The sequence below is a fragment of the Pogoniulus pusillus genome, chromosome 21 (assembly GCF_015220805.1).
Source record: "Pogoniulus pusillus isolate bPogPus1 chromosome 21, bPogPus1.pri, whole genome shotgun sequence".
NCBI lineage: Eukaryota > Metazoa > Chordata > Aves > Piciformes > Lybiidae > Pogoniulus > Pogoniulus pusillus.
In genome coordinates, this window is record NC_087284.1 from 19,065,439 (window position 1) to 19,092,851 (window position 27,413).

Below are 27,413 nucleotides of genomic sequence, written 5' to 3' on the forward strand. Positions count from 1 at the left end.
TGGGCTCCTCAATTCAAGAGAGATGTTGAGGTGCTGGAAGGTGTCCAGAGAAGGGCAACAAGACTGGTGAGGGGCCTGGAACACAAACCCTATGAGGAGAGGCTTAGGGAGCTGGGGGTGTGCAGCCTGGAGAAGAGGAGGCTCAGGGCAGACCTCATTGCTGTCTACAACTACCTGAAGGGAGGATGTAGCCAGGTGGGGCTTGGTCTCTTCTGCCAGGCAATCAGCACAGAACAAGGGGACACAGCCTCAAGTTGTGCCAGGGAAAGTATAGGCTGGGTGTTAGGAGGAAGTTGTTGGCAGAGAGAGTGATTGGCATTGGAATGGGCTTCCCAGGGAAGTGGTGGAGTCACCATCCCTGGAGGTGTTCAAGCAAAGACTGGATGAGACATTTAGTGCCATGGTCTAGATGACTGGATAGGGCTGGGTGCTAGGTTGGAGTGGATGACCTTGGAGGTCTCTTCCAAGCTGGTTGATTCTATGATTCTTCAAGGCTGTGCTGGGGAGGTGCCACAAAAGCTAAATGGATCCATCCCCATAGCATTAAGGAAATACTTCAGTACTTTCTTAATTGTGCCAACAGTGTGTGCTGGCATCCCAGAAGCAAACTATGTCTTGGGCTGCTCCCAAAGCAGAGTGGCCAGTAGGTCAAGGGATGGGATTCTGCCCCTCTGCTTTGATGAGGGTTCTGGTGTGCTCAGTACAGAAAAGAACATGGAACTGTCAAAGTCATGCCAGAGGAGGCATGGAGTGCTGGAATCCTTCTGCTGTGGGGATTGGGATTGCTCAGCCTGGAGAAGAAAAGACTCTAGGGAGACCTTATTGTGGCCTTTCAGTACTTAAAGGAGCTGATCAGAAAGAAGGGGACAGACTTTATAGCGGGGCAAAGAGGTGATGTTTTTTAACTGAAAGAGGAGACTTTCAGACTAGATACAAGAAAGATTTTTATTTACACTAAGCGTGGTAAGACACTGGCCTGGGTTGCCCAGAGAGGTCTACATGTTTCATCCTTGGAAACATTTCAGGTTGTTTGGGGCTCTGAGCAATTTGATCTAGTTGCAGCTGAGTTCAACTAGATGACCTTGAAAGGTTCCTTCCAACCCAATCCATTGTATGATTCTACGGTTGTGAAGATCCAGGAAATGAAATGAGCAAAGTTCACCACATCCAGTAACTGTTCTTTGAAGCCACTCCAAGTGACAGCCAGGGTTAGATTTTCTTGCTTGGATTCTGCACACTAATGTGTGTTTTCAAAATATGAATTTGCTCTTTCATTGCATCAGGATTTTTAAGCTGCTTGGTGCTTGCAGGTTGAGGTATAACACTCTGATATTACTGAAGGCACATCAATACTACACATCAAATAAGAGGCCACTGAAGATTGATGTTGTCAAGTGCAGGCAGCAAATGGAGAGGTTGTCACTGTGGCAAGGAAATGCAGAACTTTGGGATTAAATCTCAATTTGCCAAGGGAATCTTGTGACAAGCTCACAGCCCCAAGCAGATGAGAATAGTTTGCATCAAGTTGCTGTAACTAAAAGGAAGAGTCAAAACCCAAGACAACCTATTGCTGAAAAATGAAGAAGAAAAAATCTCTACTCTTACATAAATGATTTTGAACCTGAGGCAGCAATAACATAGTGGCAGAAATATTCTGCTCTGTGGAAACCTCAGCTAATGGTTATAACTCTTAACATGCAGCTTCTTAGCATCTGAAAAATGCCTCTAAACCAAGATCTTTAAATATTAGCTATTATAATATTGCTCCTTTGGATCAAGGCATGTACCCACTTCATACGAATTTAGAACGATGCCCCTTGGCTTTCTGAAGGAGAGACTAGTACTGCACTTGAGGAGCCCACAATCTCAACCACAATCTGGTGTCAATTAAATTCATTTGCTGTCCCACTGGGAGCAGGCAGAGAAAGTCTAAAGCCCTCACCTGGCCGTAACTCCAGCTCCTTGTTTTTACGTCATTGATGTCTCCGTGGAAAACAACACCCACGTCATTCAGAACGTATTCTTCCCTTTCCTTCTCATCATCCAGGTACACAGCATCCTCTGCATGGGTAGCAGAAAGAAATGTTAGCACAGCTTAGTTTGGATTTAGAACAGGTAACTAAACCTTTGTATGTGATATCTGAGCTAGTGAAAGACCATAGAATCATAGAATGATTCAAGTTGGAAGGGACCTTGATAATCATCTAGTTCCAACTCCGCTGCCATGGACAGATGCACTTTCCACTAGACTAAGTTGCTCAGAGCCCCACCCAACCTTGAGAGTTCCAGGGAGAGGTCATCTACAAATCCTCTGGACAACCTACTCCAGTGCCGCACCACCCTCATGGGGAAGAATTTCTTCCCACTCTCTAATCTAAATCTATTCTCCTTCAGGTTAAAGCCATTACTCCTTGTCCTGTCACTACAGGGATCTCTGAAAAGTTCCTTCCCAGACTTTTTGTACCCTTTAAGTACTAGAGTGCTACAGTAAGGTCTCCCTGGAGCCTTCTCCTCTCCAGTATGAACAGCTCCAAGTCTCTCAGCCTGTCTTCATAGAAGTGCTCCAGCCCCCTGATCATCTTTGTGTCCATCCTCTGGACTCAATCAAGCAAGTCTATGACCTTCTTATGTCAGAGGCTGCAGAGCTTAATGCAGTACTCCAGGTGTGGTCTCACAAGAGCAGAGTGGGAGAATCATCTCCTTCAATCTACTGGTGAATGAGAGTGAAGGGGGAGAAAGTGGGGGAAAGGGGAAGCAGATCATGTTATCAGGGTTGCTTGGGGTCCCTGACAGCAGCCCTGTTTCTGATCATTGCAGTTTGGGCCATGACAGCAGGCTTGGTGTTTCCATTGTAATTACACCTTTCTTCCATGATCAGGAGTGACCTTGGATATTTAAGAGAACATTAGGGGCACACATCCCTGCCTGTGGAGGACATCCCTGTCCATGGCAGGAGGTTGGACTATGTGGTCTTTGAAAGTCCTTACCTGCTCAGTGCATTGTTACAGAACCAATGAATGGTAGGGGTTGGAAGGGACCCCTGGAGATCATCTTGTCCAACTCCCCACTGCTAAAACAGAGCCACCCAGAGCAGGTTGTCCAGGATCTCAATACCCAGGTGGTGTTGGAATCTCCAGAGAAGGAGACTACACAACCTTTCTGGGAATCCTGTTCCAGGGCTCTGGCACTCTCACAGGAAAGAAGTTTTTCTTAAAGCTCAACCCAAATACAGTCATCCTTGATGACAGGTAGCCCTCTTCCATTAAACAAAGTATTAGCTGCCTCAGCAGAGCACAAGAATAAGGAGGCAGTGACCCTGTTTAGCAACATGATACACAACAGCACCACAAAACACGAAACTGCTGGCAGCTCCTAGCCATTTCCTCAGGATCTGTAAATCATGATTAAAATGTTACATCTTCTCAAAGATTTCATGATTACTGTGTGCTGCTAAATGTGGCAGTTGGAACACAGTGATGCAATTCTGCAGCTGTACAAACAGATCACTGAACAGTTTCCAACCTACTAATGTTAACACGAAGCAGCTCAAGCCACCAGATCTAAAGACAGAAACAGAATCACAGAACTTCAGAGGTGGGAAGTGACCTTCAGAGATCATCGAGTCTGACCTCCCTGCCAAGGCAGGATCCCCTAGGGTAGTCTGCACAGGAACACATCCAGGTGGGCTTTGAAAGTCTCCAGGGAAGAACACTCCACAACCTCTCTGGGCAGCCTGTTCCAGGGCTCTGTCACCCTCACTGTAAAGAAGTTTCTCCTCATTTTGAGGTGAAACTTTCTGTGTTCCAGTTTGTAGCTTTCCTCCTTGTCTTATTGCTGCTGGGTAAGGGCAGATTGAGAGGGGATCTTACCAAGTACTCATCACCAGCAGAAGCAGGTGTCAAGAGGATGGGGTTAGACACTTCACAGTGGTGCCCAGCAACAGGACAAGAGGCAATGAACACACATTGGAACCTAGGAGTTTCCATGTGAATGTGAGGAAAAACTTCTTTCCTGTGAGGGTGCTGGACCTCTGGAGCAGGCTGTCCTGAGTGGTGTGGAATTTCCTTCTCTAGAGAGATATCAAACCTGGACAGGATCCTGAGCAACCTGCTCTGGATGACCCCGCTTGGGTAGGAGGGGTTGAACTACACAATCTTCAAAGGCCCCTTCCAACCCCTAGCAGTGTGTGATTCTGTGGTTTGGTGGTGACCTAGCAGCGTTGAGTTAATGATTGGATTTGATAATCTTTAAGGTGTCTTCTAACCAAAATGCTTCTATGATTCTTTAGATATTAGATGTAAGAAGCTTTCACTGCCTTTTGAGGAGATCAGTGTTTGCCATTGTGCTTTTGGCAGGATGCTCTGCAACATCTGAATCCAAGAAAACAGGAAAGCAGGAGTATTTACTGGCTTTTCCCCAAGGCAGGCAGTTCTGAAACCTGCTCTTGCATGTGGCAGTCTAGCCATAGTCACCTGGCTTCCAAGACCTGGGCCATCAAGATGCCTTTTTTACTGGGTTTTTACTACCCATGACCTAGTCAACCTGCACCCAGGCACAATGCAGACGATTGTGAGTTTGTTAAGTTCTGAGGCTACCAGAGTAGGAGATTAATAAAACTTGCCAAGGAATCAGAAAGCTGAAGTCACTTATGCTAGCAGAAACTCTCATACTTATGAAACTGCCTATTCCATGACTGTTTCATGGTGCAGGTCCTAGCTCTAAACAAGTTCTGCATAACATCCTGCAAAAATATTGCAGATCACTGAGGCTCTGTTACATTAGGCTGGATCTGTGAGATGTGCTGATTGATTTAGACACATTCTCTTGCTGAAGTTTGGGTATTATACATCTGTACAAATCACAGAATCATAGAATGAGTCAGGGTTGGAAGGGACCACAAGGATCATCTAGGTCCAACCCCCCTGACATGGCCAGGGACACCCTACCCTAGATCAGGCTGGCCACAGCCTCATCCAGCCTGGCTTTAAACACCTCCAGGGATGGGGCCTCAACCACCTCCCTCGGCAACCCATTCCAGGCTCTTACCACTCTCATGCTGCAACAACTTCCTCCTCACATCCAGCCTGAACCTACCCATCTCCAGCTTTGCTCCATCCCCCATGTCCTGTCATTCCCTGATATCATAAAAAGTCCCTCCCCAGCTTTTTTGTCGGCTCCCTTCAGATACTGAAAGACCACAGTAATGCTCCAGAGAAGCCACTGAAAGAAGGACAACTCACATCATCTTCTATCCACTTACATATTCAGTATGCATATGCCTTCTTGACAGCTGTTGTTTCCTTTCAAGGGTTTAAAAATATCAATATTGATCTGGTTGGTACCAATTAAGATGCTTATGTGATTTTGAGACTGCATGATCTTGGCAAAATCAGATGAAAATTGATTAGCCTCTCTGTCAATTGTTTTAAAACGTTTGTGGGGATTTGATAAAGCAAAGAGGACTTCTCTGTCTCCCAGAGAAGCTGGCTGCTTTGATTTTTGACAGCTCTCACTACCCTTGAGACTATTTAGAAGAAAGTACAGGGTGTTTGTGACTACTTTGATGCTAAGCTCGCTCTACATAGTACATCTCCTAATTATTTTGTGCAAGTGGAATCTTGCATTTGTCAAACAGAAGAATTCCATGGAAATGTGCTCAGTTTGTTCTTTTTCTCTCTCAGAATCGATTTTTTTGTTTGTTTGATTGTTGTTGGTTTGGGGGTTTTATTTACTCACGTCTTTTATCCTGGGAAATTACTAAGACTCAAGCAATGCTACAAAGAAGCAAATTGGCTTCTGTGCTTCTCTGAAGATGGATAAGGTGGATACACTTCATGTGAAAACTGTGCTGCCAGCAATGACTCTGAATACAGGCTCCTTGTAAAAGAGACAGAATCACAGAGTAACAGAACCATTTTGGTTGGAAGAGACCTTTCAGATTATGGAGTCATAACTCACCACTGCCAGGTCACCACTGAACTATGCCACTCAACACAGTATCACAGTATCACCAAGGTTGGAAGAGACCTCACAGATTATCAAGTCCAACCCTTTACCACAGAGCTCAAGGCCAGACCATGGCACCAAGTGCCACGTCCAATCCTGCCTTGAACAGCTCCAGGGACGGCGACTCTACCACCTCCCCGGGCAGCCCATTCCAGTGTCCAATGACTCTCTCAGGGAAGAACTTTCTCCTCACCTCCAGCCTAAATTTCCCCTGGCGTAGCCTGAGGCTGTGTCCTCTTGTTCTGGTGCTGGCCACCTGAGAGAAGAGAGCAACCTCCTCCTGGCCACAACCTCCCTTCAGGTAGTTGCAGACAGCAATAAGGTCACCCCTGAGCCTCCTCTTCTGCAGGCTAAACAATCCCATCTCCCTCAGCCTCTCCTCGTAGGGTTTGTGTTCCAGGCCCCTCACCAGCTTTGTCACCCTTCTCTGGACACCTTCCAGCACCTCAACATCTCTCTTGAATTGAGGGGCCCAAATCTTCACCTGGATATGAAAATTAATACATATTATCACACCATCTTTCTTATAGGCCAAATTAAGTACTGAAAGGCCACAATAAGGTCTCCCTAGAGCCTTCTCTTCTCATGTCTCCAACCTCCTTGGTACCAAGTTCCCCTTCCTAGACCACCTCCTCTCAAAACCCAAGTCTCTGACTGCTAAGGTACTTACCCTGGCACCAGGGGTTGAAGAGGATGTAAGTGTCGGTTGCTGAGTTCCTGCGTGTCCGGAGAATGCCAAAAGGAGTCCAGACAGCAACATACAAGCGAAACTTCCCGATGATGCAGGTGGCAGAAGACATGATGGACAGGCGAATGGAGTTGTTCTCCTTGTGGGTGATCTTGGCTCCCCACTCACCAGGTTTCAGCACGTTACCTACTACGACTGGGATGTAGGTGCCTTTGTTCTGCTCTGGGTAGCGACCTGGAGAGAGAAGTGAAAAGGTTCACCTTGTTTTGACGTTTTCTTAAGTTTTTGGTAGTCCTCCATTCCTTTGTCTTATTTTTTTAAGTGAGGTGGCAAGTTTGGGGAGGTGGAAACTACCTACCTGGAATCATAGAATCATTAGAGTTGGAAAAAGTCTTTAAGATCGACAAGTCCAACAATAAGCCAAACACTGACAGGTCATCACTAACCCATTTACCTCAGCACCACATCTACATGACTTTTCATTCCCTCTAGGGATGAAGACTCCAACACAAGCCTGTTCCAGAGCTTAGTAACCCTTTAGTGGAAGAAATTTTTCCTAATATCCAATTTAAATCTCCCCTGGCACAACTTGAGGCTGTTTCCTCCTATCACTTGTTCCTTGGGAGAAGCGATCAACCCTCACAATAACCCCACAATACCTCCCTCATTGCTTCGTGCAGTGCTTGGCTACTTGACAGTACAGTCACACAAAGAAATGCCACACCTCCCAGGAAGCATCTGGTGGAGACACTCCCACCCATCCTGCCCCAGCAATCTTTGGGCACTGCCAGGAGTGTAGCCCTGACAGCATGAACAGAGGTTGTCCCAGGAATTCCTTTCTCATCACTGCACTGCAGCAAGCAGCAAGCTGCAGCCCAGCTTGCCCCTTTCCCTAGTGAACATTCAGATGTACCCAGCACTCTTGTTGCTGGCATGCAAGTGCACCCTGGGGCACAGACATCAGCTCTGAGGCTCTTCAACAAAGCAGAACCTCATTCTTGTCACCTCACTACTGTGCTGACAAACACAGTCCTAGCACTCTCTCACACAAGTCCACACAGAGGGCAGAAACACAAATCAGTCCACCAGCAGATACTCATCGCTCAGTCGTGCAGCATCGATTCCTCACGCGCAGAGTAGGAGCCAGCTCTGGACACCCAGACTATAGATAGAATCATAGAACAATTTTGGATGGAAAAGACCTTTAAGATCATCAAGTCCAACCATTATCTAGTTCTATCAAATCTGATGAGCCCTTACAGGCTGGAGAGCAAAATGTTCTCTGCAAGCAATGAGTCCCAAAGTGTGATACAGCTCCAAAGTACCACACATGATAGTCTACTCATAGTAAGACAAATTAGTCCCAGAGAAGCCTATTTCACCCTGCCAACTATAAAAAGCATCTAGACAGATAGAGTACATGTAAACATGTACACTGCCAGGATGTGAATCTGTGTGAGGATCTACCCTTTCAGCCTGACGTAGAGCCAGACGATATCTGAAGGCCAACCAGCAGCACAGACAGAAAAGACATGCACATAAAGACTGAATTCCTCATCTCATTCTCAAATCTATTTGCTGCACACTTTGGGCTGGAAGTCAGACTCCCTCATTCAAAAACATGGTAATTGAAAGCAACAGTGGCAGACAGAAAGACAGACTCCTGTACTTCTCATTCCAACTGCTTCAGAATTTCAGAGTTAGACTCACATGGGTGTCGATTCTCCTGCTTGCTTATTTTTGTGCAGCTGATACTGAGGTAATCCCAGATCTGGACATTGCTACATTCTGGGAAAGTATGACTCCAGCTTTGAAGCTGAAGCTTGTGAGCCACCAAAGCATCAGTCTCTAAGAAATCTGGGGCTGTTGTGTTTCATCTTCTCAATGTCCATTTCATAGATGTTCAGTGCACATCAATAGTCCACTTTTCTCTGTTGGCTAGGGATGCTGTAATCCCTGAAATCCATTCAGACCAGTGAGACACACAACAGAAGATTCAAGAAATCAAATCAAATCAAATCAAATCAGTGAGGAACACAACAGAAAATCCAAGGAACCCATTCAGATCAGTAATGAATGCAACAGTATAGCATGATAGAACCATAGAATCAACCAAGTTGGAAGAGACCTCCAAGATCATCCAGTCCAACCTATCCCCCAGCCCTATCCAGTCAACTAGACCGAGAGACCCATTCAGGTCAGTGAGGAATGCAGCAGAAGGGAAAGACCTAGGAGGAAGGGAAAAAGAACTAGAGTAAAAGAGCAAAATCAATAGAAAACACCAGCAGATTAAGGACTGAACACTTCAAATGTAGGCCATCAAAGAAAGTCAGTCTAGAGAGAAAGCCCATAGAGGTAACAGAGATGAGAACCTTCTACCTGCTAACAAGAGCAATCTGAGAGACAAACTTACTCTTGCTCTTTGTAGTGCAATTGGATATGACCCAGCTTGCCTCTACAGTTAATACTTTGCTTTTAGTGTTGACTTAACTGTGGCTTTAAAAAAGCCATCCATGCAAAAAAAGCAGCAGAGCAAGCCAAGGAATCAAACTGACAGCCCTGGAAATCATAACCAAGTTCTACTTTAAAAAATACCTCCCCTACCTCCTTCAGAAAGGTGGGAGAGGGCAGAAGGAGCTATTTTAATATGATTAATATGCTGTTATCTTCACTGAAAGCTTCTTGTCAGTGTAGGAGCCTATCGGAGAGAGGAGGAGCTGTGGTTTCACAGGGACTTTGCAACATGATGCCTGTGTGCCCCCCACACACACGTGAGGAGGCTGCAGAATCACAGCCTCTCAGTGAATCACAGAAGGGGTTGAGTTGGAAAGGGACTTTAAAGGTCATCTAGTCCAACCTCTCTGCAGTAAGCAGGAACATCATCAACTGGAGCAGGTAACCCAGATCCCTGTCCAACCAGACTTGCAAAGTTTCCAGGGATGGAACATCTAGCACCTCAGCACTGCTCAGGCCACACCTTGAGTGCTGTGTCCAGATCTGGGCCCTTCAATTCAAGAGAGATGTTGAGGTGCTGGAACATGTCCAGAGAAGGGTGACAAAGCTGGTGAGAGGCCTGGAACACAAACCCTATGAGGAGAGGCTGAGAGAGCTGGGGGTGTGCAGCCTGGAGAAGAGGAGGCTCAGGGCAGACCTCATTGCTGTCTACAACTACCTGAAGGGAGGCTGTAGCCAGGTGGGGGTTGGTCTCTTCTGCCAGGCAACCAGCAACAGAACAAGGGGACACAGTCTCAGGTTGTTCCAGGGGAGGTGTAGGCTGGATGCTAGGAGGAAGTTGTTGTCAGACAGAGTGATTGGCATTGGAATGGGCTGCCCAGGGAGGTGGTGGAGGCACCGTCCCTGGAGGTGTTGAAGCAAAGAGTGGCTGAGGCACTTGGTGCCATGGTCTAGTTGACTGGATAGAGCTGGGTGCTAGGTTGGACTGGCTGATCTTGGAGGTCTCTTCCAGCCTGGTTGATTCTATGATTCTGGGCAACCTGGGCCAGTGCCTCAGTGTCTGCCTATAGGAACCAGATAAGATCTTAAAGATGAAGCCCTTAAAAGAATCCTGATGGAGACCCCATCACTGTCACATGGTAGCAAATCTGGTGCCGTACCAAGCCTCTGCTCTTTCCACTTTTCTGAAGCCCTAACACACAAAACTCCATTCTCCGTTCCAAACAAAGATTCCAATGTGTTGTGCTTTGGTCTTTGTTTTTTTTTTTAAGAGAGGCCAAGTTCTCTAACTTTCTAACACAAAAACCTGAAATGCAAATGGAAGAGCAAGGGAATGGTTCCGTCTGACAGGAGTTTGTGGAGCTGAATTAGAATCACAGGTCTAGACACCTGACAGCACAAGCCACAGTAACCTCATCTTCACATATCTTTTCTCCTGAGTGCTGCAAAATTGAGTAACTTTGGTGCTACATGTTGGAAAAATAACCCTGTCTACAGCCTAAGCACATGTTTCTGGCTGCATTGGAGAGGCAGGGCTGACTTTGGCTCCCAGCTGGGATATCTCTAATGTCAGCCCTTCCCCAGAAGGGATAACATGCCATGATGACTTGATTCTCTGGGTTAGTCTCTAAGAAAGAGGATTCAGTGTTATCTAAAGGATCATTATCAAAGGCCTGCACACTCTGCGGGGGCTCTGCTGCTAACCCAACCCACACAGAAGCAGGAGGATGTTTGGGTGCATGTCAAGATCAGGAGCCATGTAGACAAGATAAAGTCTGTGCTGACAGGAGGGTGCTTCTGACAGCAGCATCAGCTGGCTCAGGATCTCTCCTGCTCTGATTTGCTCCAGGAGTTGGCAGCCTGAACCACACTCCACAGCCAGCTCTTTGTGGTTGCCTCACTCCCTGATGCTCATGTGTGTTTTGGGTGTAGGAAGCTCTGGCCCTCACACGAGGACATTTCACAGCCAATTTGTCTGTGAAAGACAAACTTGTTGCATGACATCAGATTGTTTTGTAGCAGAGAAATCAGAGACATCATGAGCTTCACGGGACATTTCCTCTCTGGAGGAACCTGGCTACCTCAGAAGAGAGGGAGGTGAAAGCTGTTTCTCAATAGTCTTTTTAGGAACTCTCCTTAGAAAGTTGCTTTTTAAGGACTTGAGGAATCTGTCTCCCTCTGAGACAGAGCTATACACCGTGAGGTTAACAATTTTCCTGTTAGGTAGTTTTACTTAGATCCATTTTTTCATACAAAGGGTAAATGATCTACTTCAGTGCCAGCCCTAGAAGGATGCATTCCTGTGTGGTCTGGTACAGAATCAAAGAATCAACCAGACTGAAAGAGACCTCCAAGATCATCCAGTCCAACCCATCACCCAGCCCTATCCAATCAACTATAGGTGATCCTGCTCTGGCAGGAGGGCTGGACTGGGTGATCTTTTGAGGTCACTTCCAGCTCCTGACATTCTATGATTCTATATGAGAAGAAATGGCCTCAAGTTGCACCAGGGAAGGTTTAGGACATTAGAAGAAACTTCTGCAGTGAAAAGGTTCTGAAACACTGGAACAGGATGCCCAGGGAGGTGGCTGGATCCCCATCCCTGGAAGTTTGTAAAAGATGTAGGTACATAGTGCTGAGAGACATGGTTTGGTACCCAGGGAGTCAAGGTACAAAACATGGACGGATGTATTAAGAAAGAGCAATGGGAAAAGTAGCCTGGTCTGCTGGAAAGCAGCCCTGTGGAGAGGGAGCTGGGGGTCCTGGTGGGTAACAAGTTAACCATGGCACAGCAATGTGCCCTTGCGGCCAAGAAGGCCAATGGGATCCTGGGGTGTATTAGGAGGAGTGTGTCCAGCAGAACAAGGGAGGTTCTCCTTCCACTCTACTCTGCCCTGTGAGACCTCATCTTGAATACTGTGTTCACTTTTGGGCTCCTCACTTTAAGAGGGACAGGGCTCTGCCGGACAGGGTCCAGCAGAGAGCTATAAGGATGTTTAGGGGACAGGAGGGCATGGCTTATGAGGAGAGGCTGGGGGACCTGGGGCTGCTTAGTCTGGAGAAGAGAAGACTGAGAGGGGAGTTGATAAATGTTTATAAGTAGCTGAAGGCTGCCAGGAGCAGGGGGACAGGCTCTGCTCACTGCTCCCTGCAATAGGACAAGGAGCAATGGGTGTAAATGGCAGCACAAGAGGTTCTGCCTCAACACAAAGGGGGAACTTCTTTCCTGTAAGAGTCCCAGAGCACTGGAACAGGCTCCCCAGAGAGGTTGTGTGGTCTCCTTCTCTGGAGACTTTGAAGGTCTGTCTGGATGTGTTCCTCTGTGATCTGTGTTAGATAGCATTGTCCTGCTCTGGCAGGGGGGTTGGACTGGATGATCTCTTTGGGTCCCTTCCAACCCCTAACATCCTGTGAATCCTATGAAAGTCAATATGTGGATTGTGCAACATCAAAAAAGGAGTTCATTTTCTTCTCCTAATACAGAATATCTGATTAAAACAAATGCACACTGCACAGGAGGCAATAAAAAAACAAATGTTCCATTTTCCAGTTCTTCTTACTACAGCTGTTTGTTTTAAACATATAAAGATTGAGGGAACAGTCTTGAATTTAATTAAATCCCCAAAGAACTAATGATATTTATGCATATTCAAGTTTTAAAGGCACTGGTGGCTGTGCAGCCAATCATTCACTGGACTGTCATAACATGCCTCCTAAACCTAATTTAAATTAGAAAGAAGTGACCCATGGAAAGAAAAAAAATCCACCCATACAAAACCCTTTTCTCTGCAGATATGTTTAAGGGATAAACACCCATCTAGTGTTAAAAAGCAGCAAATCTAATAAATGGCCAAATCATCATAATTCAACAGGGCTGGGGAGGGGGAAATCAATGTTACAAATTTCAGCACTGTGTCTCTCAGGAAAGCAAATTAAAACATCAATTCAAACCTACTTAGAAGAGTTTATAAGGTGAAAATAGACATCTTAGCATGGAAAATCCCTTATTGGTCTAGGGAAAGGTAGGACTTTCCCAGAGCTGTGGTGCCAGGGGAGGTTTAGGTTGAATGCTAGGAATAATTTCCTCCACCAAAGGGTTGTCAAGCCCTGAAACAGGCTGCCCAGGGCAATGGTGGAGTCAGCATCTCTGCAGGGATTGTAAAGCCGTTTAGATGTGGTGCTGAGGGACATGGCTTAGTGGTGCCCTGGCAGCGCTGGTGTAATGGTTGAGCTCAATGATTGGAAAGGTCTCTATGATTCTTTGTGCTCAGGAGGACTATCTTTGAACACAGCAGGAAGCCCCACTCTGTTGCTTCCTTTCCCTCTTCTCTAGTGTGGTCATGTCCTTCCTGTACCATCAATAACCCAACAGGTACATCATGATCTATGTCTCTGTTGAAGATCTCTCACTGAGAGGAATATCACTTTCTTGCTCTTCTTGCAGTGAATCAAGAAGGCTATAATGTGGCCTGGAGCAAGTCTATAATCTCTGAAACTTTCCCTTTGTTACTAGGTTGAGAAGTTGCAAGATCTCCTGTTCTTTCCACCTGTACAATTTTCTCCCCTTAGTGTACCTGACATTTTGCTGCCTAAGCCCATAACTAAATCCACAACTACCTGAAGGGAGGCTGTAGCCAGGTGGGGGTTGGTCTCTTCTCCCAGGCAACCAGCAACAGAACAAGGGGACACAGTCTCAAGTTGTGCCAGGGGAGGTCTAGGCTGGATACTAGGAGGAAGTTGTTGTCAGAGAGAGTGATTGGCATTGGAATGGGCTGCCCAGGGAGGTGGTGGAGTCACCGTCCCTGGAGGTGTTCAAGAAAAGCCTGGATGAGGCACTTAGTGCCATGGTCTGGTTGACTGGATAGGGCTGGGTGCTAGGTTGGACTGGCTGATCTTGGAGGTCTCTTCCAACCTGGTTGATTCTATGATCTTCCTCACATCTAGTCTAAATCTCCCTTCTTTTACTTGAAAACTATCACCCCTTGTCCTGTGACAACAGGCTTTGCTAAAAAGTCTGTCCCCTTCTTTCCAATAGGCCCTTTTAATTACTGAAAGGCCACAACAAGGTCTCCCCAGAACATTCTCTTTTCCAGCATGAACAACACCAACTCCTACAGCCTGTCCATGCAGCAGAGGGGTTTCAGCACTTGGGTTATTTCTGTGACCTTCTCTAGACCCACTCCAGCAGACCTATGTCCTTCTCACTTGTGGGGGGGCAGAGCTGAACGCAGTACTCTCCAGAGGTTCTTCACCACAGTTAATTTGGAAAGTTCAATAAAGTAAGACTTCTTGCTAAACAGAAAGCTCCAAATACTCCTGTCTCTCACAAACAAATCTGCTGACTTCCTGGAACAAGGATTCAGCCCTTGCTTAGAAAAGTGGTTCCTTACCTCTGGTTAAGTTTGTTTTTATGGCTCGTTGATTGTGACAGGAAAAGATCCAGCCATTGCATACCACTGTGTTCCTGTTTGGAAGACTCTTTGGCTATTCTTTGCTGACACAGCAGTCTCTGCCAAGCACTTACCTATCAAATACTCCAGCCAGAACTGGTCTGTCTCTGGCTTGTAGGGCCGGTTGAAATCGATCTGGATTTGGAAAGGCTGTCCCCGACGCACGATCAGCTTGGGGTTGTAGAACTTGTCGGTGTGATGCTGCTCCTTATTGACCTCGTGGGGCTCCTTGAACATCTGAATGTCCACAACCTGCAGGTAGTCTGCAAAGACGTGCAGATGAACAGAGAGGGAGGGGATCAGTGTAGTGGAAGGTCAATACAGATATTAACATCATTAGAGACCATGTCATGCACTTGCCCATTGTTGCCTCATTGAGGAAGACCATCCAAAGGAGCATGCTGGATGTCTGGGGCTTGCATCCTCCTAACTGAACAGGGAGTCACAGTATCACACAGTATCACAGTATCATCAGGGTTGGAAGAGACCTCACAGATCATCAAGTCCAACCCTTTACCACAGAGCTCAAGGCTAGACCATGGCACCAAGTGCCACGTCCAATCCTGCCTTGAACTGCCCCAGAGACGGCGACTCCACCACCTCCCCGGGCAGCCCATTCCAGTGTCCAATGACTCTCTCAGTGAAGAACTTTCTCCTCACCTCCAGCCTAAATCTCCCCTGACACAGCCTGAGGCTGTGTCCTCTCGTTCTGGTGCTGGCCACCTGAGAGAAGAGAGCAACCTCCTCCTGGCCACAACCTCCCCTCAGGTAGTTGCAGACAGCAGTTTGGCTCTCCCTGGGAGTAGCACAGCTGGAAGATCTGACTCTAAAAGGTAGAAACACTGCATGCCTCATGTTTAAATCTGGCCTTTGCGACTGCGATGATAGGCCGGCTGTAGCTTTGCAGCTGGAGAAATCGCGCAGTGAGCTCATTCCTCTTCTCTTCGCCCGAGGCGGTCCAGAGGCAAGAGGACGCTGGGGCAGGCAGCGCGGCTCAGAGCCGGCCGGGCGGAGGGGCAGCAGGCTGCGGCGGCGCTGGCTGCAGAACGCCTCTGGCCGCCCAGCCGCAGGCTGTCCAGGCGCTGGCTGCAGAACGCCTCTGGCCGCCCAGCCGCAGGCTGTCCAGGCGCTGGCTGCAGAACGCCTCTGGCCGCCCAGCCGCAGGCTGTCCAGGCGCTGGCTGCAGAACGCCTCTGGCCGCCCAGCCGCAGGCTGTCCAGGCGCTGGCTGCAGAACGCCTCTGGCCGCCCAGTCGCAGGCTGCCAGCGGTGAATTCTCCTCGGAAGGCGAGCAGAGCGGGGAGGCAGCCCGGCTCCATTAGCCAGGCTACCGAGATAAAGGCATTCCCGGCCACCACTCCGCCTGTGTCTGCCATTGAGAAGGCGCAGCTGTATCCAGATGCTGCGGCCATTGTGAGCGAGGCAAAGGCATTTCCACCCGCAGCAGCTGGAACGAGAACGAATCCAACCTTGACAAGGTCCGGCCAGGGCTCGTCTGCTCTCGCTAAGGGTGCAGACTGCGAAACAGCATCTGCTTCTGCCTCTCTGGCTAAGGCTGATGCTGCCCCAGCCCCCGCTACTGCTGCAACTGCTCCTCTTCCTCCAACCCGAAAGGCAAAGCAGAAAACAGACAAACCAGTGTTAGATGACCGCGATCCCCTAAAGGGTGCTTCTAAACCCACAGTTTTCCTGTGAAAGGCTAAAGGTAAAACGGAGAGAGTGATTCTAAGCACGGAGAGGATGCAAGAGAAGGTACATCTGAGCAAGATACCTTTGGAAAACCAGATGAGACTGAGGAGGATGAGAAAGTTAATCTTAGAGGCATTGCTAAGGTATCGAAGCCAGAATATAGTGATGAGGACCAGGGGAAATGCTATTGGAAGGGATTTGTTAAAAATTATGAAGGTTCTGAGGAGTTTAGGAATGTCCTTAGGAAATTTTAGTTCCAAACCAAGGGGAAGAAGACACAGATGATGAGGATGATATTCAGAGTTCTAAAGAGCCCCGAAAGGAGATAAGGCAAGTATGGCAAGGATACAAAAAAGAGTCAGGAGAGCAAATTCTGAGTTGGCTAGGAAGATGCCATGATACAGGTACTAGAGGTAGATGACAAGTCTGCAAAACAAATAGGGCCACTCACAAAAGAAAGTGGAATTGGCAAATATACAGCAAGCCCTCGTGGTAAGGTCACCCTGAGGACATTCCAAACTACTGGCTCCACTGTCCCAGGATTGGAGCAGCCAGGTGATAATGGGATCACCTGGATGGCAGTTGAAGTCCTTTTGTATGTCCTACAGCTCAGCCAGTGATGAAGATCAAGTGATTACCCTGGCTCTTATTTCCCTCGTGACTCTGGTTTATCCTTTGCAGGGTGAGCTGTTTTCCTTGTGTACTTCTTTTTCTGAAGTGGGGTGACTGACACTGTCACAGGCTGGGTCTCTGGTGCAGCTGCCCAGAAACCTCCTCTTCTTCTGTTTGCTGAGCATCACTGAGAAGAGCTTGACAGGCATGGGCCAGGTCCCAACATATTGCAGTGATTTCTGTCTCTCAGGAATTTCCAGGCTGCCAACATCCTTTTTTCCAGGCAATTTACTGTCTCGTCAGGATTTTGCACTTGTTCAGGGGTGAAATTCCAAAGACCAGAGGTGATGACCATCCTAGGCACTTGCCCATACTATCCCACCTACTCTGTTGCTCATCATTTTCCAGCCTAAGGGCAGGTTTCCAAATGGTATTCTTGGGAAAGATTTATATTACTATAGTCAAGATCAGGCACACATTTAAGAGACATCTCAACAGAAGCAGTCTGGTGTTGGTGTCCCAAGGGTATTCGAAACCCTCAAAAGGTGGATAAGTGCTCTCGTCTCTTCCATTCTTCAGCTGGGTGAGATTACTGATGAGTGATGACACCAGATATGGAAATCACTTTAACTGAACAGCCAGTGAAATAATCCAATCATAACGTACCAGACATGCCATTAAACAGCACGGTACCACCATGGCCTGAAGGCATTTCGCCAAGGTGACAAACAGCATCACAGAGGATAACATGGGGAATACAAGTGCATAAAATGCATAAGACCTTGTGGAGCATAACCAGAAAAGGCAATGCCATCAGAACAGTGAAAAAAGTAAATGTCTTAATGGGAAGGGAAGCAGAGTAAAGCAGATATAGGTTGGATTTATTCCAGCAGACCTGAATTCTCTCTTTATTTCGACTCAGCACTCAGCTTGGGCCACACATTGGGTGCCAAATATGCACCTCCCTGGGCAGCCCATTCCAATGCCAATCACTCTCTCTGGCAACAACTTCCTCCTAACATCCAGCCTAGACCTCCCCCGGCACAACTTGAGACTGTGCCCCCTTGTTCTACTGCTGCTTGCCTGGCAGAAGAGACCAACCCCACCTGGCTACAACCTCCCATCAGGTAGTTGTAGACAGCAATGAGGTCCCCCCTGAGGCTCCTCTTCTGCAGGCTGCACACCCCCAGCTCCCTCAGCCTCTCCTCATGGAGTTTGTGTTCCAGGCCCCTCACCAGCTTTGCTGCCCTTCTCTGGACACCTTCCAGCACCTCAACACCTGTCTTGAATTGAGGGACCCCTTTACATGGCTCCTGTCAGAACACAGCCATACACATCTGCAGAAAACACATTCTGTTTTCACTCTGAGCATTAAAATGTGTGTTGGGTTTGCCAGGTGAAGCAAACCTGTCACCAAGGCTCTGTTATTTACAGTAATGGTAACGACAGAGGCTAAACCATGAGCAAGGTAATTGGATGTGCTAACACCATCACCGGTGTGCAATCAAAAGGAAAGCTGCAGGCCATTCTCAGGGTACTGCTCATGTCTTTACGAGGGACAGGTGGCCATCAAAGCCTCCATTGAAACCAGATCTATTTCATGGCCAGCCCATAACCTGGGCTGTTGTTTGGTGCAAACAGGCTTGCTGCAGGAGAAAGAAAAGCAGCAGTCTGATGCTTTCTTCTAAGGATCGTGTGGTAATAAATGAGCACAAGCCTGGGCTGTTTTTTTGACTAGCAAACCCAGCCTTCAAACATCTCTCTTGGACCAGAGGGAAAGGGCTCTGGGCTGCAAATCAGACAGCCTGAGTTTCCAGAGGAGGTGCTGCCCGTCGTTCTGCTCACAGGGGACGCACGATTCCCTGGCAAGTCGCCCAACATGCAAAGGAGAGTGCGTGAGGAGCTTGCAGACGGTGGGACCGCAGGGCTGTGTCCTCCCACTGAGCAGCCCAGCCCACTCGTAACATGCTGCAGCAGGATGAGCTGGCTGGGAAGAGATGCGGGGGGAGGACACGGCACAGGCATGGTCATGGAGAAGCAAGCTTTTTGATAAAAAAGCGCTTGGGGCATGCATGTCCTCCGCGTTCAGCATCTCCCACAAGCAGCTGGCAGCGCACTGACCAGGCTGCGGAGACAGCAGTTTTCCCTGTCAGTCTCCATCGCTGGCTTCGGCTGTGATTCAGCGGGCTAGGAGCGGGTGTCAGCAGAGAGCTAGTCGAGCACTGGGTTTTACTTCATCCTGGAGTAGTATCTAAAATAGGTCAAATGAATCACACTCTAAAAATGCCTGTTTCCCTCTGTTGGCTGTCAAGAGAAAGGAGGGCGAGTCTCCCAGCTGTAAGCACCTACACTGCACAGATCGAGAGCAAGATTCAGTTAAATCTAAGCATCTATGTGTTGGGAGCCTGATGTATAACCTCTTGGTACAGTCACTTGCTGGCCAGTTCCTGCAGCCACTGAAGCTGAAAGAAGGGTACAGGTCACCCTAAAAGTGCCACCCACTGTCCCTTTGGCCAGCCTGTGTCCTCACCTCCACTCACTGCGAGGCTCTGTGTCAGCTGTGATTTTCACCTGACACCAAAATGTAGATGTTTATAGCAGGTGTCCAAACCTAACCCAAAGGCTAGCAAACAGGGATAAAATAATTTGCATGCTATTTTTGGTGTATTATGGCAAGAAAACGTGGGAACCACTACAAACATTTGGACAACCTCAGAGTTGAGAGGTGTGCAGGGGAAGGAGGTGACAGAAGCAGTTCTCAGCAAGGATGTGCCCTGTCATACTCTGTCAGTCTTGTTCTGCCTGCAGACACTTATTTCATCCCCCAAGCACAAGTCTGTGAGTGCACATCCCTGAACATACATCACAGCCTGAGCTTCACTGGGCTATAAATCTTTAACGGATGACTTCTTATCTCAGGATTGTACAGAATCACAGACTGGCAGGTTGGAAGAAACTTCTGCAGATCATTTAGTTTGACCCTGCTGATAAACCAGGGTCATCCAGAGGTGCCCAGGATCCCAATGTCCAGGCAGGTTCCAATTCCTCCAGAGAAGGTTACTCCACAATCTCTCTGTGCAGCCTGGTCCAGTGCTCTGGCACCCTCACAGGGAAGAATTACGCGTCCAGGGACTACTCTTACATCAGCTGGTACCCCAGGTTTAGATCATAGCTGATGTGCTCTGAAAAAAGCATGCTGCTGCAGTTCCCTCCCTTCAGTTCATCCTTTGCATGTTATCACTACAAGCACTGCAGAGCTGAACTGAACAGCAGAGCTGTTGGAGCTGTACAAAATGAGCTTTGCTGTTTTGCTATGAGGGTGACAGAGCACTGAACTGGGCTGCTCAGAGAGAATATGAAGTCTCCTTCTCTGGAGAGATTCCAAACTCCTTTGTGTGTGATCCTGGGCTTCCTGCTCTCTATGAGCCTGCTTGAGCAGTGGGGTTGGACTAGGTGATCTCCAGAGGTGACTTCCAATCCCTGCCAGTCTGTGATTCTGCCATTCCGTCACTCACACATTTATCCCTTACCCATACCAGCCCCATAGCCAAGTTTATCCAGTGGCCACCCAAACTCTTACAATCATAGAATCAGTCAGAGTAGGAAGGGACCACAAGGATCATCTAATTCAAATCCCCCTGCCATGGGCAGGGACACCCTAGCCTAGACCAGGCTGGCCACAGCCTCATCCAGCCTGGCCTTAAACACCTCTAGGGATGTGGCCTCAACCACCTCCCTGGGCAACCCATTCCAGGCTCTCATCACTCTCATGCTGAACAACTTCCTCCTCACGTCCGACCTGAACCTCCCCATCTCCAGCTTTGCTCCATTCCCCCCAGTGCTGGCACTCCCTGAGAGCCTAAGCTTTTTTTTGCAGCCCCCCTTCAGATACTGAAAGGCCGCAATAAGGTCACCTGGGAGCCTCCTCTTCTCCAGACTGCACAGCCCCAACTCTTCCAGTCTGTCCTCACAGCAGAGCTGCTGCAGCCCTCTGAGCATCTCCATGGCCCTTCTCTGGACACGCTCCAGCACGTCCACATCCTTCTTGTAATGGGGGCTCCAGAACTAGATGCAGTACTCCAGGTGGAGTAGAGGGAGAGAATCACCTCCTTGACCTGCTGGCCACGCTTCTCCTGATGCAGCCCAGGATATCGTTGGCCGTCCGGGCTGCAAGTGCACACTGCTGGCTCATGTTGAGCCTCTCGCCCACCAGCACCCCCAAGTCCCTCTCCTCAGGACTGCTCTCCAGCCACTCACTGCCCAGTCACTTGCTTTTGGCCAAGAGCAGTTTTTCTCACCAACAGCATCACTTTAATGATATGTTGGGTTCCTGCCTCACCTTGCTCGACCTGTGTTTCCCTTGCATTTCTGCAAACTCAAGAACCTCCCACCCACCAGCACAGTGCTTCATTCACAGCCCGATGTGAAGCACATCAAAAAGCAGCAGGAATCTTTCTCCTGCTACTGGTGGGTTTTAGCTACAGGCTGAATTCCTTCTAAAGTTTCCCACACTCTCACATATCCCCAGCTTCTCTGAGCGTTGGAAACGGTATCGAGTCAGGACCTGTACTGCATTAGCACTTGACAATTTAAACACACATACTTGCCCCAGAGCTAAAAGGTTGTTTGAAAAGGTTGAAGCAATGTTTCCACAGTCTTAATGTGTCAGTTGGTTTGCTCAGGCATTTTGAAACAGAAATGTTGTTAAGAGAAATATGTGTTTAAAAAGAGAGGGACATGAGGTTAAAGCACCTGATGAGGATTATACTAATGAAGCTCTGCAATAAAAAATTGAACTTGCCACCTAAAATCCCTCTGCCTATTTTCCCAGAATATAAAACAAGGTAATTAATGATTGTCCACATCAATTAATCACCATTTCAACTCTGGATGAAAAGTCACCTATGAGCATGAAATATTATTACACCTGGCTCCCTGGAGTTGCCACATTCAATGAGTTCTGCTGTTCATTTCAAATCAGTAAAAAAACCCCCAATGTAATTTGCTTGGTGACTCATTCCAGAGCCAATCCTGATTCCTTTTAAACCAAATCTTCCTTCTTTGCTTTTCCCCCAGGTTCACTCCAAAGGGTTTGATCTGATGTGCCCACATCTAAGGAATAACACTAAGGATTTGGTCTGATCTTCCCGTCTCCTGCCCCAATATTTTCCTGTCTCCCCAGTCAATAGATTCAATACACTTCTGAGGCAATACTTAAAAATATGGCAATTACTTTTAGGTTTGCATTTCTTTCTATGAGTGAGGTGAACATCAAGCAGAAGCTTTTTTCCTGCCAGCAGTGTTTTGCAGTAGTTTCACAGTCATATAATCATAGAATCAACCAGGTTGGAAGAGACCTCCAAGATCATCCAGTCCAACCTATCCCCCAGCCCTAGCCAGTCAACTAGACCATAGCACTAAGTGCCTCATCCAGGCTTTTCTTGAACACCTCCAGGGATGGTAACTCCACCACCTCCCTGGGCAGCCCATTCCAATGCCAATCACTCTCACTGGCAAGAACTTCCTCCAGACCTCCCCCAGCACAACTTGAGACTGTGTCCCCTTGTTCGATTGCTGGTTGCCTGGGAGAATAGAAAAACTGGCTACAACCTCCCTTCAGGTAGCTGTAGACAGCAATGAGATCAGTTTAAGGCCAAACAAATCAGAAAGGCCATCAAGAGTGGTGGCTTCACCTCTGTGCTGCCACAGCCATGCCCGATCCAGCCAGTCCTAAAGCGGCACTGTGAAAGTGTTCAAACCCTTTCTTGCCTTTTTTTAACCACTACCACAGCTCAAACTGAAAACAGGTCACTCAGTTTCTTCACTCCTTACTTTCCCTACCCAAAATCTGTAGTTCTGAGCAATTTTTTTGGTTTGGTAAGCATTAATCAAAGCTCTCTGAGATCAAAATATGTAAGGAAAAGAGTGGTTTGTGTTTAATTCACAGACCTGGGCAGAAGTAACTATGGCAGATGTGAAAATAGACCCATGGCTGAATTGTACACTGTACCTCTTGGATTAAATCCTCTAGGTATCAATCCAAAAGCCTCCATCTCAGGCACTTCATTTTCTTCATCATTGGAGTTGCTTGATGTTCTTCTCCCATTCACAGGAGGTTTCCTCTCCTGGCTGCTGCTTGCTCTTTCAGACATCCTACATAGAAAATGTCATAATATCATGAAATAAGAGAAGAGGGAAACGATAAAGCAAACATGAGCAAGCATGGCACATGTGTCAGAAACTCAGCTAAACAATATGTCCCAACATTTCAGGGCAACAAAACTTGTTATTTCTGAGAAATGCTAAGTGAGCATCCTGTCTGTACTCGTTGTCCAGAAAATCCTCTCCTGCATGACCTCAGACCCCCCAAGAGCTCCCTAATATGCAACAGCTGGACAAGAAACCAAATGGGGGATGCAGAGTGAGCTTGGGCATGCTACCATGGGACTACCTGCCTGACATGGACTGAAAGATCACCATTCTGGAGCACCACACCTGGAACAGAGTCCTGCCAGCTATCACACATAGGAGGTGCAGGCTTCCTGTTGTGACAGGTGATGCCTGTTCTGACCCAACCACAGTCTGGCAGCTCCTGATTTATCAACAGCGGCAATCACTTGGGAGAAACTGCCCAAAGGGGGCTCGACTCTGGAAACCCCCTACCACAGCCAGCATGGCCAGCACCACTGGACACTGGCCCTCCTGGAAAATGCTGAGTGATTCTTAGAAAAACATGCCTGTTCAGTGAGGCAGCCAAGGAAAAGAAGAGAAGCTCCCACCTGCAGATGGAATGTTCCCCACCCCCGCGCTTCAAATGGACTTTTGGGATGCCAAATAACTCTGGGGTGACCTCTCTTCTCTCTGCACGAGGGTATTTCTTCTTTCTCTTCTCTTCTCTCCCCTGCCTCTCTTACTTTCTCCTCTCCCCATCCCTATCCTCCTCTAAGCCATGTGATTGCAGTAAAGCTAGCCTAGGAGTTTGACACTGTTTGTGCCTTAATTCTGTTCCTGAGAATCCAAACCTCCCCCACACGGAATTCCTCCAGACTGGGACACACAAGAAAGATGGGAGAAACCAAAGCCAGTGGAAAGATCAGAGAAACCAAAGCCAGTGTGAGGTGCCAGTGAGCTATGCATTTTTAGACTCAAATAAAAACTGGGAAGCAAGAAAACCTCACTCTAATGATGGAGTGCAAGCTCTCTAAGGGCTGGAAGGCATTTTGTGTTTGTCAAAAACACATGAATAAGGGAAAGGGAGAAGGAGGAGGAAAGGGAGAAGGAGGAGGAAAGGGAGAAGGAGGAGGAAAGGGAGAAGGAGGAGGAAAGGGAGAAGGAGGAGGAAAGGGAGAAGGAGGAGGAAAGGGAGAAGGAGGAGGAAAGGGAGAAGGAGGAGGAAAGGGAGAAGGAGGAGGAAAGGGAGAAGGAGGAGGAAAGGGAGAAGGAGGAGGAAAGGGAGAAGGAGGAGGAAAGGGAGAAGGAGGAGGAAAGGGAGAAGGAGGAGGAAAGGGAGAAGGAGGAGGAAAGGGAGAAGGAGGAGGAAAGGGAGAAGGAGGAGGAGAGGGAGAAGGAGGAGGAGAGGGAGAAGGAGGAGGAAAGGGAAGCCTAGCACAGAAGTATTTGCCTAGAAGCAGAGAGAGCACCAGGGAGCTTCAGGTAAAAGAGCTGGAAAATCTTTTCACACTCCCACCCTCCAAAGCAGTATTATTGAACCCAAGATAGCACATTGTATTTCTAGAAAGTGCATCACACACTACCTCCCCCTAATAAAAATCACATTCTAAGCTATACTTCAGTCATCCCAAATACTGCATCCCTACAGCAGCCTGTGAATGAATACTGGATCACTGTATTTTTGTCCCTATGCAGAGACACTCAGTAAAGGGCTAGACTCCTGCATCCAGACAACCTGCTTCTGAGAAGGAGAGAAGGAGAGAAGGGGGGAAGGGGGGAAGGAGGGGGGGGGGGGGGAAGAAAAAGGGAAACAAAAAAAAAAAAGGAAAAAAGCATTTATCCACTTATTTCTCTCCCACTAACAACCTTAAGGGAAATCTCAGCTGCAAGCTGATCAGAGACTTCTTTTTGAACTAGTCAAAACTGCTTTCACATCTATTTCAGCACAAGCATGGAGCAGTGAAAAAAGCTATGCCATCCTCCTCAGAAAATATTCATGGCTGAGAAGACAACTTCTTCCCAAAGCTCCTGCAAACAGCAATGCAGAATGTAGCAATTATTTAACAGCAGCAAACCCTTAAAGGAAGATTTTTAGTTACAAGGGTACCTTCTTTTTTTTTTTTTCCCTTCTCTCTTGAAGAATTTCTGAAGTGAAACAGAAGCTTAGAAAAAGTTGGGGGGTTTTAAGTAACCTCTGTGCATCCTCCTCCCTCCTCTCGCAATAGGACAGAGCTGAAAGGGTTGCCAAGCCCTTCCCACACCACCTCGGAGGATCTGCCACCACTGCTGGCATGTCTGCTTACTACTTCCCTCTCCTTTCCTGTCTTGCTCCAACCTGCTCAACAGGAGCATTTCAGAGTGCTTGGGCTAAGGGAACAGCTTGGGCACTGAAGTTTCGCTTCTTAGCGAGTTGGAGTAGAACTGCTCACCATGTTGCCAGTGTTTAATGGTGTCTTTACCTCAGGGTGCCTACAATGCAACTCAGGGGCTGGTTTTCAGTGTAGTCCCGTGCAGACACAGCAGAGGGTCTCCTGCCTGGTTCCTCACAGCAGCCCTTTCAGTGGACTGTAGAGCACACGGATATGGAGAGCTTGGTGATGGTCCAGGGGGCATGCTGATCCTACCCTAGGGGGGTGGGAGGCCTTATGGTCTCCATCAACACTAGAACACTGCCCCACTGGTGCAAACCCCACTACAGTCAGTCTCATGCCTTGTCAAATCTAGTATAAAGCTCTTTGAATGACCCCTGCTAATTCTTGTCCTAAGACCCTTTTCCCCTATGGCACAAGCCTCTCCCACTTATTACCATCACCCCTGGTGTCCTATAAAACCAGCCAGGATCAAAGAACACAAAGCCCTGCCTGTAGCACCAGCCCCAGAGTGAGGTGTTTATGGACTGGATCCTTCCATTCCGCCTCATGTCATCACCTGCAGCTGGAACTGCCTTGTACACACACAGATGGGCCCTTCAGTAAGTACGTGGAGGGTGAGCACCAGCCCTGGCACTCAGGAGCAGCACGAGCTTTCTGGGGGAGGAGTAGGCTGGTTCAGGATTTTGTTTTCATCTCTGTGTGTGTATGTGTTGGTTAGGGTTGGGTTTGGTTTGTCTTTCCACCCTGCCTTTAACTTGGCGCGGCTGGCAAGTGTTCTTCGCCTTTCTCTTCCCCACCTCTAGCCCAGCACTTCAGTTCCCAAATTTGCAGCTGCAATTTCAAACACTGATATAAATCCTGCCTCGGTACCATGCCAACTGGAGGCCTTCAACACAAACAAGAGCTGCTGTCTCTCGAGGAACTCATGTGCTTCCCCAAGTGGCTGCTGTGCTGTCAGAGCTGGGAGGAAAACTTTCCATCACAGCGAGGAAGGGAGTAGGCAGATGCAGCTGAGCAGATCTCACCATGGTCACTGTGATTAAACAACCAGTGGTGCCAGATGTCTACCTGCACCTATGAGCATCTTACTGGGGCTTGGAGCAGAAGCTGACCACCACGTGCGGAAGACAAAGTTTTGGGTCATAGTGGCCAGAGAGAGGTCTTGCATCTGGGGAGAGTAATATTCCACAGGATGTAATTTATTTATTTTGTGGTGAGGGATGGAAATTCATGCTTGTGACAGCTCCAGATGGCAGGTATTTTCTCATTACCTTGACTTCATAGCATTTGCTCTCCCTTGCCTACTAGACTGTGCTGGCCTTAATTTAACTTTCATGGTTTGAAACCCCTGACGTCAGGGCTGATGCAGGAGTGGGCATGGAAAACACAAAGCCCTGATTTTCCTGTAGGGCCTTATGTTTAATGAATGGTGCCCTGGGATGGCCAGTGGAAGAGCACTCTCTTCTGGAAGCTGCTTCTGCACAGCTACTCCTGTGGGGAACCATGAGCTCACACTTGTTTCTCAGATGTAGCTGGTAGATGCTTGTGGCTTCTGCCAAAGGTCTTTGTAGTTACTGGAAATCTTCCCACTGCAAGAGACTCTGAATGGTCATTGAATCATAGAATCATCAAATTATAGAATCATAGAATAGTCTGTGTTGAAAGGGACCTTTAATAGTCAGCAGGGACAGCTACAGCATGTTGCTCAAAACCCCTAACAACCTAACTGGCTAGGGCTGGGTGCTAGGTTGGACTGGATGATCTTGGAGGTCTCTTCCAACTTGGTTGATTCTAAGACCTTCTAACCTGGAATATTTTCAGGGATAGGGGATCTACCACCTTTCTAGGCAACCTCTGCAGGCATTTCACCAGCATCAGTATAAAATGTTTCTTCCTAATGGACAGCTCTTCCTCCCAACCCCTCCACAAAAGCCCTTAAATAGCTGCAAAGCCTCCACTGTAAAGGGTTATC

General features: G+C 47.9%; 1 protein-coding gene across 4 annotated transcripts in view; it reads right to left on the reverse strand.

Annotated features, from left to right (window-relative positions):
- Positions 1–27,413, reverse strand: part of F13A1 (coagulation factor XIII A chain) — a 65,952-nt gene that overhangs the window by 33,598 nt on the left and 4,941 nt on the right. For all 4 annotated transcript variants that reach the window (XM_064161139.1, XM_064161141.1, XM_064161140.1 and 1 more), the window contains exons 3-6: positions 22,909–23,051; positions 14,673–14,861; positions 6,677–6,928; positions 1,943–2,061 (exon numbers count right to left, since the gene is read on the reverse strand). In XM_064161139.1, the coding sequence (XP_064017209.1) occupies positions 1,943–2,061; positions 6,677–6,928; positions 14,673–14,861; positions 22,909–23,050 (702 nt within the window). In that variant the 5' untranslated portion in view covers position 23,051. The remainder of the gene's footprint in view (positions 1–1,942; positions 2,062–6,676; positions 6,929–14,672; positions 14,862–22,908; positions 23,052–27,413) is intronic.